Source organism: Diabrotica undecimpunctata, chromosome 2 (genome assembly GCF_040954645.1).
Source record: "Diabrotica undecimpunctata isolate CICGRU chromosome 2, icDiaUnde3, whole genome shotgun sequence".
Lineage (NCBI taxonomy): Eukaryota > Metazoa > Arthropoda > Insecta > Coleoptera > Chrysomelidae > Diabrotica > Diabrotica undecimpunctata.
This window is the reverse complement of record NC_092804.1, coordinates 41,052,205-41,074,657: the sequence shown is the minus strand read 5'-3', so window position 1 is coordinate 41,074,657 and position 22,453 is coordinate 41,052,205. Positions and strand designations below refer to the sequence as shown.

Sequence of the window (22,453 nt, the reverse complement as noted above, 5' to 3'; positions counted from 1 at the left end):
AAAAATATTTTTAAAAATAAGTTCCAATCGCTATGGGTATTGAGCCATCGAAAAAAATAGTAATTTGAGGACGCCATAGAATTGCTTATTTCTACGGGTAGACAGTAGCATAGTCACCATGTTAACTAACGTAATAAATATGCGTTTGCATTGTCAATGTTAAGTTTGGTTATACCGATATTTTAACCTTCCAGTAACCGCTTACGGTCGTGCAGTTCGGGTCAAAGTTCAATTTCTGATTTTGGATAAAGTGGGGAAGCTAGGAAACTCTGCAGTCAAACTGTACCTTTCCTCGTGTCTAAAAGGAACGTTGTGCGGTAGTACAAATTTTACATTATATTTGACCAGTTAAAAAGTTAAACGGTCTGTGACACCGAGGTGTTTACTCATGTACTGTTTTTGACGTGACAACGTCTTAAATTAGGTTGTGGCTCGGAGTCATTCATGAAAAAGTGTAACGCCCGCTCACGTCTGTTACAGTGAGTCACCGAACGAGAGAGAGGCCCGCCGGACTGGCGAATGCCTTGCGTCTCTCTCCCACTCAAACATGATCGGTCCGCTGCGCGCGCAGCACTAGAGAATTAGGCGAGTTGAATCGGTGCGTGCTTCCGTGCTTGTGTCTCTGTCTTTCTCGAGTGTTCTTGGCGTTCAAGACACATTACAGCAGAAATACTTCCTTTCATTTCATATTTCTCCTATCATCGTCCTATCCTCAACAAAATCACTCAAATAGAAATTAGTTAAGTTTAAGTTACTACTACTACTTGTCGGTTTATAACGTTCTCCGCCGTTTTCCGACTTCCAATCGCCACTTAGACCGGTTGTTCCATAGATCTTCTTCTATGGCCCTCTCTCTCAGTTCTTTATTTATTCCTTCGCTCCAACTTTTCCTCGGTCTACCTCGTTTTCTCTTTCCTTCTGGTTGCCACTTTAGTATTTCTTTTGGCATTCGTTGTTCGTCCATTCTTTGTAAGTGTCCGAACCAGATAAGTTGTTTTGTTGTTAGGTCATCTGTGATTGTTCGTTTGATTCCCATTATTTCTCTAATGCGTTCGTTGGTAATCCTTTCTCTTCTAGATCTTCCTGCGGCTCTTCTCCAAAAATCCATTTCCGTCGCTTTCAGCGTTGACAGTGTTCTTTCTTTCAGTGGCCATACCTCACAGCTGTATAAAGTGATACTTTTTACTATAGTCTCATATATCCTCTTTTTATTTTCTTTGCTGATGGATTGGTCCCATAAAATAGTGTTTAACATTGTGATGGCTTTTCTCCCTGACGTATTTTTCTCTCTTATGGCTTTGTCTAATGTTCCATCTTGTGAAATAGTGATACCTAGGTATTTGTAGTCACAGCAGTGCTTTATCGTAGTGTTATCGTCTAATATGAGATCTTTTTGTTCTGCTCCAATGCACAGGTATTCGGTTTTCTTTTTATTTACTTCTAGACCCCATATATCATACATATAGTTTAAATCGTCATAATCTTGAGCCATTATTACTTGATCGTCTGCAAAGTTAAGCGTATATACCATAGTATTGGTGAGCGGTATCCCCATTGTCCTGCATTTTTGTTTCCATCTTTTTAAAGCACTTTCGAGGTATATTTTAAATAAAGTGGGAGACAAGCAACATCCTTGCTTTAATCCTTTTGATGTTATAAATCCTGTTGTTATTTGTGTCCCCGCTTTTATCTTTATTATTGGTTGGTTGTATAGCACTTTGACGGCTTTTATTAATTCTATATTAATATTCGTGCTTTCCATTGATTGCCACAGCTTCTTTAGTGGAACGCTGTCGTAGGCTTTCCGTAGGTCGACGAACAACATATGAATCTCTTGATTCCTTGCCATCTTTTTTTCTATTATCTGGGTTAAGGAGAAAATGTGGTCAATAGTGGATCGACCCGTACGAAATCCTGCTTGTTCTTTTGCTTCATAATACAAGTATTCTCTCTCGATTCGGTTCTTTAACACCTTTCCATATATTCGACTCATAGATCCGGTTACAGCTATTCCTCGGTAATTTTCACAATTATTTTTATCACCCTTTTTATGTATAGTGCTAAGGTGTGATATCTTCCATTCCGTAGGGATTTCGCTTGTGTTTAAGTTTAAGTTTACATGTACAATGTTTTAGTTAACAAAATATATTTCTATAGTTAAAATTTGTGCAATTCTTATTTTCATTCAAATCCTTGTTCCTATTGTGCAATTTAATAATATTCATATCAATAAATATTCTACCGAGAAAAAGACGTTGTCACGTAAAATCTTCGCCCGTAAAACCGACTTTACAGGCAACCGATTTTTTTTACTTCCTAAGTTTATTTAAAAAATTATTTATTATCGGATACAGTTGTTCCCTCCTGATATATAATTATTTATAATTTATTACAGACATAAGTTGTTACGAAAAACAGCAGAAAATGTCGATTAAAGAGGTGATGACGGACAGTCACGAAGCCGCCTAGGAAAAGTCTTATGCTGAAAAATCAGAATATGAGGAACTAGGTCTGGAAGGAAGTGAATCTAAACAAGATATTTCTGAAAGAGATGAAGAAGATATTCCATAAAACAACAGAATATCGCACATTGGAAAGAATAGGGGTAACACACCAAAGAAAATGCTCATCAGTTCCTAAGACTATAAGAAACGGGAACACGTAACATAATAAACATTTTTCCAAAACGAATTACCAAGCCATTGAATGAACTAAAGAAATATGGGAATATTTCATCGATAACGGTATTACTAATTTGATTGTTCAATTTAAAAATCAATATATCAAGTCTATTCGCTACAATTTTTCCCGACTTTACCGAAGAAATAAAGATCACTAGATAAGCTAGCACCTATGTGAACTCTTTTCCATTATCTTTGATATGTTTGTATATATATTAAATACGTATCCTAAAAATATACTGATCCAAAAATATCCTTTTATAATGAATACTTGACCCAAGAATCATGTCGTAAGAATTATGGTGTGTGGACAACATAGTAGTGATAGGAATATCAGAAAAACGTCATTTAGACAACTTAAAAATTAAACATTTCAGATATGTCCGAAAGTTAACCTTAAACTTAACCCAGCAAAATGTCAATTTTTCAGTAGAGAAGTCACACATTTAGGACACTATCTTTCTCAAAAAGGAGTATCACCTGATAAAGCAAAATATACAACAATAGAGAAATACCCGACATCTAAGAAGGCGGACGAAGCAAAAGATTCGAAATATTTTGTAATTACTACATACGTTTTATTCCAAATTTTGCCGAAATATGCTTACATTTAAACAGATTGCCGAAAATGGATTTTTTTTGGTCACAAGATTATGAAGAATTATTTAAGAGACTTAATTCATCTTTGACAAAACCACCAATTTTCAAACACCCAGAGTTCAGTAAATAATTCATTCTAACAACAGACGCATAGAATGCGAGCAACTTACCAATTTTAAGGCAATACTATAACGGAACAGATACTCCAATACCAATAGCTCACGCTTTGCGCAGCTTCAATAAAGGAAAACTTAATTAACCTATAATAATAAAGGAATTACTCACAATTCATTGGGGAATCAATCATTTTAAATGCTATTTATATAGAGTACCAACATTTTTAGTAAAAATGGTTCAAACACCTTTAATGCATCTATTTTCAATGACAGATCCTACCTTGCAATTTACAAGAATCAAATTAGACTTAGCAGAAAACGACTTTGAGATAGTATAGATAACAGAGGAAAATAATTACACAGACAGTCTTTCTAGAATATCGATGCACCAACTGAAGGATTTGTACATAGATAACACTTACCATCAAAGAAAAATGTCAAAATACAGAGCTTAACGAAACACAAAAGGAAATTACATTACAGCCTGAAACTTACAAACAGTAAAAAAGGTACTAAATTTGGAGGCACAGACTATCAATTTTACCTTATCAAATATACCAAGTCTTACGAAGACTTAGCATTTGAATTAGAAACAAAATTAAATGCAGCAAGAGCATGGCGAAAGGATTTAATCACCTTGATTTTTGTCAAATGTTGTCACAGTTTGATTAGCCAGCGGTAAAGAATGCAGTACGTAAAGCAAAAATATACGTAAATTATATTATTTTTAAATTGTGCACAATTGATAAATTTATAAACGAAGGGAATAACATATTAAAAAATGTAAAAATATAGATATGTGAAGTACCAGAAACCATAGAAACTGACTAAGAAACACTAAGGATAATACAGCAATATCATAACCACCCGGTGTTTGAAGGTAACGTGGGAAATAATAGGCTGACAAAGTAAGTAAAGAAGCCGGTTTCTTCTTAGAATTCTTATTGGTCAAATGGTCAAGAAGTGTGGGGTCATCTGTATCGCTGTATTCGTTGTTATCATGACCAATTTCCTCGGTGACGTTCCCCCGAAAAAAATAATCAGCTGTAATGGAAGTTACTTATATTTGATGTATTCGCCCGTAACTTGATGGAAATTTATTTGACCTAACAAGAAAACAATGAAAACAAACAACTTATGTTTTCAATACTTTAACAAAATTTATTATAAATTAACCCATTAGTGCCTAGAGTTACATATATGTAACGTAGGGCAAGATGTAATTTATCCATTGTAAATTTTTTTTGTAGAACTACTAACGGACAAATGGCGGCACTTTTCACACGGCAGACATTACTGTTCACGACCACATAAGCTTTGTTTAGTTTGGTTAAGAGCGTAGGCGCAAAATGAAAGCTTACATTATTACCGAGGGCCGAAAGTTCCTTAGAATAAACAAAAAGTGTTTTTTGAATAAGATATTTGAAATTCAAAATCACACTAAATTTTCTCTTTTTTTTTTCACCCCTGTAACTTATTAAAATAAACATTATAGAAGTTTTCACGGACTTTCGACCCTCGGTAATATTGTATTCTTTCATTCTGCGTTTAAATTTTTCAAAAATATTTATTAATTTTCTCAGGATTCGAAAAAAAAAAAGAATGTATTTAAAAAGCATTGGCCCGAAATTTTGCGCTTACGCTCTTAACGTGGTTGGTGCTAACAAGGTGTCAAATTTATACTATGCTCTTTTACAAAATGGAACCTGCTATTCAATTCTAGTAAGTACATTAAAATTTTATATAGAATAATTACTATAACAATTTTTTTAGATTTGGTTAGCAATTTAGTCATATATTCATGTAATTTAGAAACAATCTCATACTTTTAAATATTGGGTGATTTATACTGATCAAAAGTTGAGTGTTACATATTTGTAACGCTATGCTTTTATGTGCACGTAATTGTCCATTTATTTTAATTATTGATTTATTTATAAATAATTTTTGTAGTATTTATTTTTTAATTTTTTTAATCAATCTATAGCTTCACTTTTTATAGGCGGGGATTGACTTTAAAAGAGACACAGATTTACTTGACATGGCATTTGTTGATGACATAGAGGAAATTTTCGTAGAACCTTGTAACATTTTTTTTTATAATGAATATATTAAATTATTTCTAATCCCTTTACCCCGGTGGATGATACGCCGATGGTCCTATTCACAAATGGGTTGTTAAATGTTATTGGGAGACTACCTCAAAATGCGGAATAACCGACTTATTAAAAACGACGGTTTAGGTAATCCTCGGTTAATTCCTCCCGGTTCTAAGGCCGGGTTCCTTTATAATAAATTTGTTAAATATCGTCGGGGCACGTAGAAATGTTTTTTTATAATAACCTAATGCAAAGGATTTTATATTTCATTACATTCCTAGCTAGAAGGGTACCGTTAGTTTCGGTGATCGTTATAATCTTTTTACCTTCTTAGAAATCCATCTAGGCTGGCCTATCATTTTTTTGGGGGGGGGGGGGAGATACCCTCCCAAAAATTTTGGAGGAACCAACTTACTTCCCGGTGGGCATTCGTCGAGTAAAGACGATTTGCTCACATTATCGTCTCTGTGTCACTTTATCTGTGCTTTTTCTTTCAAAGTGTGTATACACTTGTATATTTGAGTATTTTGGATCTAATATCATATTAGATTAAATCTTGCTATAGAGTACCTTTAATTTTAATTAACTTCAGTGCTTGATACAAGTATTATAGTAAATTAAATTAACTTCAGTGAAATAGTGCAGCAGTCATCAGGAATTACTGTAAGTTACCATAATATTAGCATCTCCACTTATCTGGGCGAATAATATGGTATTCTATTATATTATTTTTTAATCTGGGCGAGTCTAAGTTCATCCATGTCTTTACCTGTAGTTGAGAGTAACTACTGAAATTTACATGCAATATTTTCTTACGCACTTTCCATCAGCTGTGTCTCGAGATATGCCATTAAACAGCAAAGAGAGACCTTTAATCAACCTTGGTTGAATTTTTTCTTACTCACTATCAGGCTCTCTTCTCTGATAATTGAACCTGTGCATTAATATATTGTTGTATTTGTAAAGGTACTTGTTATTCATATTACTGCTTATTTTTATGTGTACACCACCATTTCATAGTTGATGGTGTATTTTTATTACTTGTATGTACATTCAGCTACCGACATCATTATGTTGTTGAATATATTGTTTTTGTTTTATGTATGTATTTTATTTGTCGACTCCTAACAAGTTTCCTGATAACCATAACTCTGAATATTTGCTTTTTACCTTTAAATATTATTATACCTTTGACCAGTAGAAAGATCAGGCCGATTAAGTTCCGTGGGTAAGTAGATGGACGGAGTCCACCCAATATGTTTATTATTTGTTTATATAGTGTGTTGACCAAATTTATTTAATAATTAACTGTTGGTATCTTTACTTGGATTTGGTCTCATAACCAAAAAATCTGTCTTTATTTCTTTCCTTTTCTAAGGTTTCTTAATTTTCTCCTTAAACCCCAAAAAATTAAGTGGCGCCCTGTTCCCTATCTTATCTTATCTTTGGTTATTTTACCCATCTATCTTTTTGTTTATTTCTGTATCTTTTCCAATATCTCTTATCCTATCTTTACTTATTTCATCCATTGGACCCATTCCCGGTTCCAAAAGCTAGTTTCGAGCCCCCGACTCGCTCTCCACCAACCATCTGGCTGCCGACCGCAGTGTCTCCATTGGTGACCTTTCTAGCACCATCCAAAAAAGGTTTCCGAGGTTACAACCTCCAGAGAACTGACTGACGAGGATTCAGGAGATGAAGACGGTGGTACTATCGATTACTTGACTGCGTCCCAACTTCGTTCAACTGTAGAGATTAGGCTAGTAAATACAGAAATACTAACATCAGATCTACACAAAGTGCACCAAGAAATTTTAAATTCGATTGTCTCAACAAATTGATTTGAGAGAAAATTTTACTTGGGTAGATAGAGACCTCGTTATTTCGGAGTTGCAAACATTTCCTAAATTTGGTTATGAATACTTGTTTTAGAAAATACTTGTATTAACATGTTCGAAAAATCTATTGATTCAGAGATTGTTGAACTATTGGTAAATGAGAGAAGAAATTATGCCTTGTTCAAAAATTAGCCAGATCCTAAAATAGCAGCTGATGATATAAGATGCTTTATAGCAATACTGATTTTAAGTGGTTACGACTCAAAACTAGGTACAAAGTATTTCTGGGACTCTAGAGGAGATTTAAGAAATACGGCAGTCTACAATGTCACAAGACGAGCTAGATTCAAATCAAATCCGTCAATTTATCCACTGTGTCGACAACACAAAATTAGACAAACGTGACGAGCTATACAAACTGCGACCTTTTATAAATCTATTACAGTCAAAATTTGTAAAAAAAATTGTCTCTAATCTAGATTATGACGAATCAATTATTAAGTACTTCGGAAAATATGGTGGTAAATAGTTTATTAGAGGCATGCCTATCCGATTTGGCTTCAAGATGTGGTCCCTTAATAGTAAAGATGGATATTTTGTAAATTTTGACTTTTACCAAGGGAAAGAACCATCTTGTAATAAGCAGTATGAACATTTATTTGGTAAAGCCGATGCTCCACCAATATCCATGATTAAAGATATACCTCTCATCCCGAATATCTATTTCATTTTTTTGTTAACAACCTGTTTACAAGTATTACGTTGTTTAATTTGTTGCGTTTAAAAAATATCACATCACGGGTACATTTCGTAAATATTGCATTCCATATATATGTCCCTTGTCTTGAAAAAATCCATGAAAAACTGGGAACGAGGTTCTTATACTTCATCTATTGATAAAGACCATGAGGTTATTTTTGTAAAATGGGAAGAGAACAATGTAGTAGCTGTAGCATTTATAAGTTTTGGTGTCAATCCGCTTGGTCAGGTAAATAGATATAGTAAAAAGGAACAAAAATACATCAACATATCCAGACCAGACTTAATTGGGAAGTATAATAACTTCATGGGAGGAACAGATTTAATGGACCAAAACATAAAATATCATGTTATAGAATTGGTATCCGATCCCGAAAATGGTGGTGGTGTATATTTAGCTTTCTCCTAATGCAGCATTTATTAATGCCTGGATATTATATAAAAAAAGTCCTAATGACCAATTAATACAGCTAGCTTTCCGACAAAATATAGCCCAGTACTATCACCGAAAATTTTAAAACCCACCAAAAGGAGCCGAAAGACCAGCTTCGTCTAAATTTAGTAACTCCAATAACAGAATTTCAGATCATCTTAGATATGATGGTCAAGATCATTTGTTAGTGTATATTCCAAATAATAAAAGAAGATGTTGTGCTGGTGACAAATGTTCTCTAAGTACAAGAACAATGTGTGTTAAATGTAATTATGTTATGTTTGGACTGTAATTATATATTAAAAAAAAAATAATGAAAAAATTTAGTTTTAAGTATATTATGTCAAATTTGTTCACAGTAGTGCCTAGAGTTACATATATGTAATACCGTTTTTTGGCTTCAACTCAATAAAATTTTTTATTATACCGTAAGATTTCATTCAGTCCCAATCGAAAACTTGGTAAAAATTAAATTCAGGCACTAATGGGTTAATGTCACTACAGCTGTTTTGGTAGAGTGCCTTTCTTGAGTGATGTGTTTTTACTATGTGTCTACACTTTAGTTGATGAGCGGGGAGTTGTTTGCCTTAAGCTGGTCATTTAGAATTTCGTCTATATTTTTTAATTTATTAATTTTTATAGATTAAAATAAATATAGCTTAAGGCCTTCATTTTGAATATGAATAATTCATTACTATTTAATAAAAAAATGATTATGATCTAGAATGTAAAGTGCGTACGTATAATCTGTTTTTCTATTATTGAAAGCTCTTTTGACTGACATTTAATATCGTCAGTCGCTTTAAGCGTTGTTGTTGAAATATTTTTGTTCAAAATGATCGCAGCTATATTTCTTGTTTAAAGCATTTTTTTCTACGGCATAAAGAGTTTTGGTAAATCGATGGTTTCCGTTGGTTCCCACCTTTCTTTTTCGTCTTTATAGGGAGGGAGGCTAGAATCTTCAAAAGACATCTCAGTCCAGGACGCCGCCTGACTGACTTTAGTGCAGGATTCGTCCTTCGTACTCCCGGCGATAGTTCCCGAGGTACTTTAAAATGCCCTCTCTTCGCCGAGTCTACGCCGAATGCCTATCTGTTAAACCAGACCCTCCTCTGTCATTCAGCGATCCAGAGCGGAATGGCCGCTGTAAGGCCGGCATCACTTCCGAAGCACTACCTTCATTCATTTGTTCTCCATTCATCCACATTCACAGTCCATTCATCAGCAAGGAGACTCCCTGTCTCATTCCAAGTATGGAACGAGACAGGGAGTCTCGTTACCTGTTTCGTTCCATACGAGACAGTATGGTTTAAAGGCGTATAAGACCCTCATCGCTCCTAGTACGGCATCACTCCCAGGCGGGCATTTCCTCCGTTCCCACAGTCTGACTCACACAATCTAACTCATACAGTCTGACCCACTTATCTAGCTTCAACTTCCAGCATCTTTCCCTCTTACCTTTGCCGTTGGTCTAGCTGTCTTTCTTCCTCTTCTTTTTTCTTGATCACTTCACGGATATAGTTGTGTGTGCTAGTCCAACCTACTTTATTTTTAATCATTCCCTCAATCATTTATCTCACTGTAACAAAATTCACACCTGTCTCTCCATTCTGTTCCTTTCTACTATCCATCTGTTACACTCTAACATCGTATGTGTCAAAGTGTCTGAGTGTGTACAGTATAGGCATTCATCTGTGTCAGCCTTTCCGAACCTATAGAGGTAGGCCCTAAAACACCCGTGCCCTGTGAGCACCTGCGTCAGGAAATAATCCAGTCGCCTGTGGCCATGGTCCACCCAATCTCTTATGTTCGGGATCAGCATTTTCGTCCGCTGTACCACATATGCATGCGAGTGGCATGCTCCTATAGACCAGTGGTTCCCAACCTTTTTCCCATGATCGCCCCATTAGACAGGTTTCACCAGTTATGAATACTACAATCGCCCCCCCCCCCCACCCAATTAAATTGAAACAAATAATGAATCTATACAAAATGTAGGTATCCATATTTACTTATTTTTACATTTCGTAAAATGATAAATGGTTATTTGTGTGTAAAAAAATTGTTAATGGCTTCCTTGGGCCTGGTGTCCCTCACATAATTTCTTTATTTCTGGCTCAATGTTGGTTAATAACAACCTTAAATCCCCTCTTTCTATTATGTCGAACCTATTTCTTTGTCTGTTTTTCAATATACACACAGAACTAAAACCTTTCTCCACTAGATATGTTGTGGGGAATGCCAATAATAATAATTTGATTGCATTCCACAAGATTGGATACACTTCTTTTATCCGCGGTCAAAATTTTTCGTACCCACACTCCCGAAACAAACTTTCAAATCAATCAAGTTTTCTTGAAGAGAAGAACATACCGTTGAAACTTCCACGCTGAAAGGATTGATAAACCAAGTTGGCACTTTCAGACTAGTCAAATCTTAGAATCGGGACTGCAGATCTTCTTTCAGTGTTTGAAGGTGTGGCAGTATGTTTGAAGATCCTCCATCACAAGAAGATTTCAATTTGGGGAATTTGGTGCATATTTTCTTCTCTCTCTTCTCTGCATATTTTCTTCAAAAATAGATAGTTTGTCAATGAATGCTCCGACTACTCCCTTCGCTTTGGCCATATTTATGTTCTTCCCTTGTAGTTGCAGGTTCATTTCATTTAATTTTTGAAAAATATCTGATAAGTAAGCGATGTCATTTCGCTTCTCTTGTAGTTCTGTACTCGGTGTGGGGTTAGTAGTATTAAGAAATTCAATAACAGTATCCATTAGACTGAAGAACCGCCTTAAGTAATTGCCTTTAGAAAGCCAGCGGACTTCCATATGTAGTAGCAATGTATTAAATATCTCATCATTTTCTTCACAAAGTGTACGAAATATTCGATCATTCTTTGGTTTTGCTTTAATTTTATTTACCGCATCTATGACAAGTCGGAGAGAATCGTGCAACCTCCCACTCAAATTCTTGGCAGCCAAATGCTCTCTGTGAATGACGCAGTGAACACACAAAATTCCAGGTACTGCTTGTTTCAGATGTGCAATAAATCCCCAATGACGTCCTGTCATTGCTGCTGCACCGTCAGTAGCACATGCGATCATATTCAATAATGGAATCTCTTTTTCTTAAAAGAATCTCTTAATGACCTCAAATATGGAAGATCCATTTGTATCAGTAATCAGACTTCTAACAAATAGCATTTCCTCGACCATTTCTCCATTGTCGTCAATGAATCGGACATACCACACCAGCAAAGCTGTGCTGTCGCTCAGGGTACTCTCGTCAAGTTAAACAGTAAACTCTCTGCTTTTCAATTTGTTGCAGAGAACATCTTCGACATTCGCTCCCATTTCATCAATCCTTCTGAAGACAGTATTATTGCTGAGAGGAACTGCATCTGTTACTTGGCTGGCCTGACTGGGTCCCAACATAGTATCAACTCTTTGATAGCTGGGAGGATGAGTTCTTCTCCAATTGTGTGCGGCTTGCCACTTTTTGCTATTAAGAATGATACCTTGTAGGAAGCCCTTGTTGTTTTTCTTGGTAGCTTTTGCAATCAATGACCCAACAGTAACTCGCCTTTCATACTATGCCTTGAGCTCCTGTAAACGAAAGATATACACATTCACTTTAATTATTATAAGTAATGGTAATAAAGTATAAAAAAGGTTTTCTTTCAGTCTGACTTTTGTTAATAGAAAGTAAAAATAATTATAATATGTTGATACCTAGGTACAGTTACGATCACTAAATAGTTTACACTTTAATTTTTACATTGTAATACTTTTGACGTAAAAGGTGCGATTAAACGGGGTAAAAATTTAAAAAATAGGCTTCTAGATACGTAAGTTTGTAAACTATTCAATTATTGTAACTGTACATGAAAAAATTACATACTACAAACAAAAGACTTTTACTCACCGCAAAATATTGGACAAGTCTGTCTGACTTCTCTGGATGAATCCTCTTCAAGTGATCCATAAGACGAGGCGGCTTCATGGATTCGTTTGACAAAAATTTTGCACAAATGAGACACAATGGTAGATTCTTATTTCCTGGCAATTCAATGAATCCATATTTCAAATACTCCGTTGAGTACTGCCGGCACTTTTTTTTAGGTGCTGACATTTTGAGAGCAAAACAAAAGAGTAATTAATTACACCTTATTGAGAAGGCAAAGAATAAAAACACTATCTCGCAATTCTCAATAAATAATTATATTGCCACGCGTCGACGTCTCTGTCCGAATTCTAACATTGTGACTAATAATGATTCTAATATTGTGACGCCTCGTGTTCGATAAGATCTGTGACTAGACGAGATGTTTGTGTTATTATTACCTGCATTGGTATACATATATTTACTTTTTATTATCCTATGGATATCCGATCGAAAGTATTGTATTTTTTTTTCTTTTCTTATTTTTCTCAATTACCAATTTCTCGTTTTCCGGATGCTAAACGCCCCCTTTATCGCCCCCTTTTCTCTGTCGCCCCCTTCAATCGACAAATTCTTATTTAGCTTCCCGGTGCTAATAGTAAATAGATGATCTTACTTTGACCTGTGACAATAATGATCCTTTATATATATATATATATATATATATATATATATATATATATATATATATATATATATATATATATATATATATATAGTAAACTCTTAAATATTGGGGAAATCTGCAAGAAATACTCTAATGTGTATCAATTGTTTCGCCGAACGTTTTCGCCAAAGAGAATTAATTTGGCTTCTTCAAGGCTGAAAGAGAATAAATTATAATTAGCTACCATATATTATCTATTAAAACATTATTGATCTTACCGTAACTTAGAATTGTAGAGTTAGAATATTAAAAAACTTTGCTAGTAACATAGTGGTGTTTTTTGTTACTATGTGCAAAAAAAAGTTTTTTATAAGGATTGAAATGTATGGTAGCTTCGAACTTGACACGCAAAGGCTTATCCAAGGTTAATCGAAAAACCCAATGCAACTACATTCAAAAGGAGGTAATTCTTTGAATTGTCGGCAATAACTAAATTTTTGATTTTTAGATAGTTAAAAGTGAGGTTCTGTTTAAGCCAGAACGCAAGCGCTGACAACTTCAGTAGGTCGTATGGATCTTTATGTCGTTAAGGTTCATTGGTAAAAAACGAATGAATTTAAATCCCAGTAAAGGAAAATATTATTTTGATTTTCTTTATTTAATTATATTATATTGTTCATGTATTATTGAATCTTATTGAGACGTATCTAAGAAAAGCAAGGGAATGTTATATATTTTTTGTTAATGAAAAGTAATTATAAAGGTATGTTAGTTGTTAATGGATATATCAGTCAAGTTAGTTATCTGTGATATAGTATTGTTCTTGGTATCTGATTTAAGTAACAGGTGGTATATATCGCTTAGATTCTTGATGTCACTCTTAACATTAATGGAGAAATCGTTAAGGAAAATATAAGACATTTCAATGAACTCTCTTTTAGATTTATTGTTCTCACGGTGGAGAATTGTCGTGTTAGTATAGTCCATGAGATGACCAGTGGAATGGACATGTTTGGCTAATGCACAACGGTCAGGGTGAAGTCGAGAATCACTTTTGTGTAGTGTAATACGTGATTTCAATAATTGAGATGTTTGACCGATGTAGGAATTGTTGCAAGAGAGACATGGAATGTTGTAGACAATATTACTAAGCCTATCTATGGGAGTCTTATCTTTTATCTTAGAATAAAGATTATTAATTGTTAGGGCTGATCTACAAGCCACATTAAGTTTAATGTTGTTATTATTATTGCCAAAGCTATTTTCAACACTTTTCAGAATCCTTGTTAACCCCGGAGTGATATCTCTGAAATATGGTAATGAAAAATATTTGTTTATAGGAGTATCCGAGACTGGGTTCCCACTTAAGACATCAGGATCAGCATTGTTAGTCGCGAAGGAAGGTGAAATATCTTCGTCATGGATAGTATTAAACAAAATCTTATTAACTAATGGTGTTGGATAAGCGTTTAAGCGTTAAAGAGAACTTTCTTCTTAAGAACACTTACTTCTCATTTAATGATAAATTCTATCAACAAACTTTCGGTACCCCTATGGGAGCTAAGATTTCTCCTATCATTGCAACTTACGTTATGGATTATGTATTAGACTCAGTCATTCCTTTACTATCCTTTAATATTCCATTTATTAAAAAATATGTTGATGATATCATTTTGGCTATACCCAATGACAAGGTAGATGAACTATTAGACACTTTTAATGGTTATGACCCCTACATCCAGTTCACTATAGAGAGGGAAGATGGTAATTGGTCCGTCCCCTTTCTCGACATAAGGATGATCAGGGAAACCAACAACATCAAAATAGATTGGTATCAAAAACCGACCCATTCTGGTAGATACCTTAACTACAACTCATACCATAATAATTCTACCAAAGTCAACCTAATCAAACAGATGAAAAATAGAGTAACAAAACTATCAGATCCTTCTTTTCACACAAAAAACCTACAAATCCTACAGAAACTTTTTATTTCAAACGCTTATCCAACACCATTAGTTAATAAGATTTTGTTTAATACCATCCATGACGAAGATATTTCACCTTCCTTCGCGACTAACAATGCTGATCCTGATGTCTTAAGTGGGAACCCAGTCTCGGATACTCCTATAAACAAATATTTTTCATTACCATATTTCAGAGATATCACTTCGGGGTTAACAAGGATTCTGAAAAGTGTTGAAAATAGCTTTGGCAATAATAATAACAACATTAAACTTAATGTGGCTTGTAGATCAGCCCTAACAATTAATAATCTTTATTCTAAGATAAAAGATAAGACTCCCATAGATAGGCTTAGTAATATTGTCTACAACATTCCATGTCTCTCTTGCAACAATTCCTACATCGGTCAAACATCTCAATTATTAAAATCACGTATTACACTACACAAAAGTGATTCTCGACTTCACCCTGACCGTTGTGCATTAGCCAAACATGTCCATTCCACTGGTCATCTCATGGACTATACTAACACCACAATTCTCCACCGTGAGAACAATAAATCTAAAAGAGAGTTCATTGAAATGTCTTATATTTTCCTTAACGATTTCTCCATTAATGTTAAGAGTGACATCAAGAATCTAAGCGATATATACCACCTGTTACTTAAATCAGATACCAAGAACAATACTATATCACAGATAACTAACTTGACTGATATATCCATTAACAACTAACATACCTTTATAATTACTTTTCATTAACAAAAAATATATAACATTCCCTTGCTTTTCTTAGATACGTCTCAATAAGATTCAATAATACATGAACAATATAATATAATTAAATAAGGAAAATCAAAATAATATTTTCCTTTACTGGGATTTAAATTCATTCGTTTTTTACCAATGAACCTTAACGACATAAAGATTCATACGACCTACTGAAGTTGTCACTTGCGTTCTGGCTTAAACAGAACCTCACTTTTAACTATCTAAAAATCAAAAATTTAGTTATTGCCGACAATTCAAAGAATTACCTCCTTTTGAATGTAGTTGCATTGGGTTTTTCGATTAACCTTGGGTAAGCCTTTGCGTGTCAAGTTCGAAGCTACCATACATTTCAATCCTTATAAAAAACTTTTTTTTGCACATAGTAACAAAAAACACCACTATGTTACTAGCAAAGTTTTTTAATATTCTAACTCTACAATTCTAAGTTACGGTAAGATCAATAATGTTTTAATAGATAATATATGGTAGCTAATTATAATTTATTCTCTTTCAGCCCTGAAGAAGCCAAATTAATTCTCTTTGGCGAAAACGTTCGGCGAAACAATTGATACACATTAGAGTATTTCTTGCAGATTTCCCCAATATTTAAGAGTTTACTATTTAACTAATCTGCAAAGATTATATATATATATATATATATATATATATATATATATATATATATATATATATATATTTTAATTTAACAAACTAAATTTTACTAATTATACCAATTGTTAAATAACATGGTGGCACCTGCAATTTATGTGAATTAAACCGATTATTTGATTTAAGTGCAACCAACAAATACTCCTCGTTTCTGCCCTAAATCGGAATTTAAACACAAAGCTGCAAATCAATTTAACGGAACACAATAGATGAGAATGGCTGACCATTCATTGTCTACGAAACCACATACTTCATTTCTTTTATTGAAAGCACAATGTAAGTGCTTATAACGGGATTTAAAATACATACACAAGCTAAATCAGTCAGTAGGCCTTTGTTGAACAGGAACGAACCAACGAGAGCGGTGATCCGGTTTTAATGAAAAAGATTGTAGCAAAAAGCTTCCTTGTGTTGATATACTTCAGCATGTTTATTATTGTCAGTAATATATTACATATAAAAGGAAAAGAAGCTTTAGTCATAGAAACAATTACTACAGTTTTCTTTTATAGTAAATTCAGTTTAGAGCTTTCATTCCTAATAGGTAATTGAATGAAGTGAAGGATAAGGAAAATTAAAAATGAAATTGGAAATAAATAAATAAATAAAAACCATATTAGTGGTTATTAGTTTTTAGTCATTCAGTGTTGAAAATAGGCCCTTCCTTTTTTACTCCAAACCTTTATAATTCGAGTCAAGTTAATTTTATAGGTAAGGTCGGCAATGTCTCACAGTAAAAAAAGAAGAATCGATTACAGAACATCATATATAGGACAGGGATATTTGAAAACGACGAAGGAAAGGAAAGAAAGAATATCGAATTACGATGAGTATGCTGGATTATTAATTTTTTTTTAATAAACATCAAATTTAATTTGCAATCTGTAAAATTTTACAATAGGCAAATGTTAATAACAGTAACAAAACGTTTACTAAAACTGAGGCTATGAGAGCAAAAGTGGGCTAACCAACATTTTGTTGATAATTGAGTTAGAGATTGCAATCACTTCTAACGACCTAAAGTTTTAAAGCAAAACCGGTCTAACCAACATTTCCGTATATTATAACATAAATCTCTCCAGTAAGGTGATTTTGCATTATAGAAAATAACCAAAATTTGAAAACACGAATGGGCTAACCCACGTGGAATAGACCAAAATTGTTCAATACATAAATACGTAAAAGAATGCAAGAGTGGGCTAACCATCCTCTTTGTAGGATAGACCGGTTTTAACTGCTTATCAAGGGTACGCATCACACAATCTAACCTTCCAATGAATAGATGTTTGTGTTAAGGTGGAAATTAGACTGTGTAGTGCAGTCCCTTTCTTTTTAATCGAACGAGACACAAGCATCACGAGGACCTTAAGAAATAGGATCCTGTTTACTGCATTATTTTAAAAATGTTAAAACAAAAAATGTAATACTATATTCCGATCAATGCGGAGGGCAGCACCGTAACATTAAAATGGCTGCGATTTTATTGTGTCACATCCTGATACTGTGGTGGAAAATATTGATCATAAGTTTTTAGTCAGCGCACATTCTTACCTTGCCTTTAACCAAGATTTCGGAGTAATAAGTAAGCAAAAAAAATGTTTAAAGATATCTACGTACCTGACGACTGGATAAAGGTAATAGCACATGCACAAAAGAAAGCACATTTTACGGTAATAAAGATGACAGAAAACGATTTTTATTCTACTGAGAAGTTAGAAAGAAATATAACAAATCGCAAACTTGATACACAAAAATCAAAAGTCCAATGGTTACAGATTCAGTGGTTGCAATACAAGAAAATAAATCCATTTACAATTTACTACAAATACACAATAACGCAGATGTTCTCTTTTACTCACTAGATGTTAAAAAGGATGACATCCAGGGAAATACTTCAGCTAGATTATCTTTATCCCGATGGACGTCCAATAACCGAAACAAAAAAAGATCTTTTGGAATTACTTTCATTCATACCTCCAATACATCATGGATTTTACACAAGCACCAGAACAATAAGATCCACTATACAGCAAGAAGAAGAGTTCATTAACGATGAAGATTAAGTATTTTTGTTACTTTGTTTTTTAATAAAGCATATTTTCAACATTGATATTCTTTAATTGTATTGTACTCTAGGTCTAATCCACATTCCTATTAAAATTTTTAAGGGCACACTGATGCAAAAGCAGTCTTATCCACAAAAAAGCTTAAATTTTTATATTATTGTTAAATATACTGCAAGATCTTCAAGTTTTTTGTTATTACTTAATGATTTGTAAACAATTTTATGGTTTGGCATCATATTTTAATTTTATAAAATTTCAAAAAAACCCATATATTCTTGGATCATGTAAATCCATTATTTAATATTTGGGGTTAGTCCACTCTTGCTCTCATAGCCTCAACTGACCAGTGACATTTTCTTCTAATTTATATATGGTTGAATTGTGGAAACTAAACTACTACACAACACTACACTTTAGAACAGTACTAAGGTTCGAAAAATCTGACAGGCATGGAAGATGCCTTCTTAACCTTCGTTGGACGGGACGTCTCATTAGGGATTAAGCCAATGCGTTGAGGTGATTTTCTATACGTTTGTCATACTTCTGGAAGAAGTAGCGTAATAAGAAGAAGAACAAATATTCCAAAACAAGATTTTTTTATTAAAAAAATTTCTACGCCACTGGATTTAGACTGGCTTCAAATAGCTATGACAAAAATTTCATTAAGATATATTTATTAATAACAAACTTATGACAAAATTTTAAAACTCACTAAGAAAGAAACACTCTGTATTAACATTAAAATAACACTCTGTATTAACAGAAACATGAAAACATAATTTTATTTTAAATCCTAGTTGCCTCTACCAATCCACCATCTAATTGGATACATTTGTCGTAGCATTTATGAATATTTCTAATTGCATTTCTTAGTTGTTGAGGAGTCATTTCTGCACATGCCTGTCAAATTCTTGCACGAGTTCGTTTACGTCTCTTGCACGGATTTGGTAAACTTTTTGTTTCATAACTCCCCAGAGAAAGAAGTCTAAAGTTGTCAAATCTGGAGATCTGGGTGGCCAATCTATCAACGGACTACCCCGGCCTATCCAACGTTTCGGAAAATTTTCATTTAGTCATTGCTTCACGGTTCTGGCGTAATGAACAGAACACCCATCTAACTGGATATACAAATTTAATCGTTCATTAATTGGGAGCTCATGAATAGTATTCTACAAGTCGGTGTTTAAAAATTCTAAAATGTTCTGTGAGTTCAAGTTTTCTTCAAAAAAGAAAGGACCAATAACTCGCTTGTTCAGTATACCACACCAGACATTGATTTTTTGAGAATACTGGCTTTTACAGTTTATTACCCAAAGGGGATTATCTGCTGTCCGATAGCGACAATTCTGTGATGATACTACTCCATTTGTAGTGAAAAACTGTGAGTGGCTTCGTCGGTAAACAATCGTCGCCTTCTTGTAATGTGTGTAAGAATTTTGGTTTGAAAGGTTTAATATTATTTACCTTAAGACATCGCCAAAATACTCTCTTGTGGCACATTCAAATATAAACTGGCATTCCTTAAACTGGCATTAGGGTTATTTCTGAAATGATCTAAGATGATTTGATCATTTTCTCTTCTTCTTTGTAACGTGTTATTTTTTAAAATTAGTTTTGATACTGCACCTATTCATTAAATATTCTATTTATTTTGTTTACCGTAGCGCAGCTAATATTAAGACGATCCACATGTCTGTCATTAAATATTGTACAAACTTCCCTGGCACTTCTATCGTTATCTCCCAAAAGATGTATAATTTCAATTTTTTCTCTTAAACTTAATCTTGCAGCTATGACAAAAAATATTATTAAAAGAATTTGAAGTAAATATTGTAGCAGAATATTATGCATAAATTTATGCTAGCACTGAAATTTATATGACACAAATAATGTCAAACAGTAATATCGTTTTAAAATTAAGTTGTCATAACTTCGGTATTAATAAATATATTTTAATGAAATTTTTGTCATAGCTATTTAAAGCCACTCTAAATCCAGTGGAGTAGCAATTTTTTTAATAAAAAAATCGCTAATACAAATACTCCATTTTCGACCAAGAAAAAGTATCGTAGACTGCCCTGAAAATTTAACTAAATATTTCATATTTTGTCCCGCAATAGATCTTTTATTACATGACATATTATATTTTGTAGGTGCAGTAAAATACAAAGTAAAAAAGTCTTAATTTTACTTTCACATAATTATATTATGTGAAGTGAAAAATAAAATCTTGTATGTACCACTGGTGTTACCGGATGATTACGCCCATCGATCAACATCCACCCCTAGGGCCAGGATTGCTCTCCGGGAGTAATCACCTTAATCATACCCTTTGTTCATAAAATTAATTATTATACTATCCTAACATGTATATAACAAGTAAAAATATAAATAAAAGCAACAGGTAAATTATTATAGTGTACTGAATTTATTATTTTGCTATTGTAACAGACTACGATAAATTTCTGATATTCATGCTAATCCCAAAACGAACTTTATTACTATAATATGTGATTGATGTGTATTGCAGCTATTTGTATTCATTTTTTGTGTTTCAGCGCTTGGAAAAGGAGATAAAACCATTAAATGACTCATCCGTGGAAAATTCTGGCCCTCCCGATTCCCACGAAGCGATGAATAATCGAGAAGTTTTCTCAAGCCCTTCAAAAATACGCGAAAAGAGAAGTTTTGAGTTCTTGATGGGGCTTATAAACAACAATTCCAGGTATGAAGTTACCAGAGTGGACCCAGAGCGTACCACACAGCAGCCGAATGTAAGTTTTTTCTATTTAAATATACGTTAGCAACACATAAAGGCATGCATTTACTAGAATATGCAACCAAAATATGTTTGCAAACTTTAGTTATTTTGGATTAGTTTTGTGGAAATATTTTATATATAAAATCGAACAGATAAAAAAGCAAATAATAAAATAACGGATACTTGATAAAAAATAACCCTCTTTAATACAGCATACAAAATATTTTCGAGTATTTTGTATGGTCGTCTGAGTGAATATTCAGAGGAGCTTCTTGGCGAATATCAAAGTGGTTTTAGGCCTGGTCGATCAACAACAGATCAGATCTTTGTGCTAAGGCAAATACTGGAAAAAACCAATGAATTCAATATCGACATATACCATCTTTTCGTAGATTTTAAATCGGCCTATGCTAGTGTCCTAAGAAATAAATTGTATAAAGCCATGGATGAATTCCACATCCCCGATAAACCGATAAGATTGGTTAAGGCTACAATGCGTAAAGTTGTTTGCAAAGTCGAAATACAGGGCGAACAACCACAGGCATTTGAAACGCATATTGGGCTGCGACAGGGAGATGCGCTGGCGTGTCTCCTTTTCAACATAGCTTTGGAAAAAGCGGTCAGGGATGCTCAAATAGACAGCAGAGGAAACATTTTCAATAAATCATCCCAAATTTTGGCATATGCAGATAATGTTGATCTAGTTGCCCGCACAACATGCAAGCTAGAAGAAATGTAAACCACCTTGTCAAACGCTTCAAAAAATATGGGCCTGCAAGTAAATGAAAATAAAACTAAGATAATGGCATCAACACCCAACAATAAAGCCAGAAACATTGGCCACCAATTCACGGTTGATAATTCTACCTTTGAAGTGGTGGACAAATTCACATACTTAGGCTCCCTGATCACCAAGGAGAACGTCATGACGGAAGAAATCAAGCGAATAATAATCCTAGCAAACAAATGCTATTTTGGACTGAGTAGACATATGAGAAGCAGAAACTTAAACCAAAAAAAAATAACCATATACAAAACCCTTATACAACCAGTGTTGACATATGAGTCGGAGACATGGACCTTTTCCAAGGCAGATAAAAATCTCCTGCTTATATTTGAACGAAGGATCCTGAGAAGAATATTTGGT

The 22,453-nt window shown here is 33.8% G+C and overlaps 1 protein-coding gene across 1 annotated transcript in view; it reads left to right on the top strand.

Annotated features, from left to right (window-relative positions):
- LOC140433654 (uncharacterized) overlaps window positions 1–22,453 on the top strand; it is a 549,811-nt gene that overhangs the window by 466,173 nt on the left and 61,185 nt on the right. Inside the window, exon 4 of the mRNA XM_072521634.1 lies at window positions 21,104–21,319. Coding sequence (XP_072377735.1) covers window positions 21,104–21,319 — 216 coding nt within the window. The remainder of the gene's footprint in view (window positions 1–21,103; window positions 21,320–22,453) is intronic.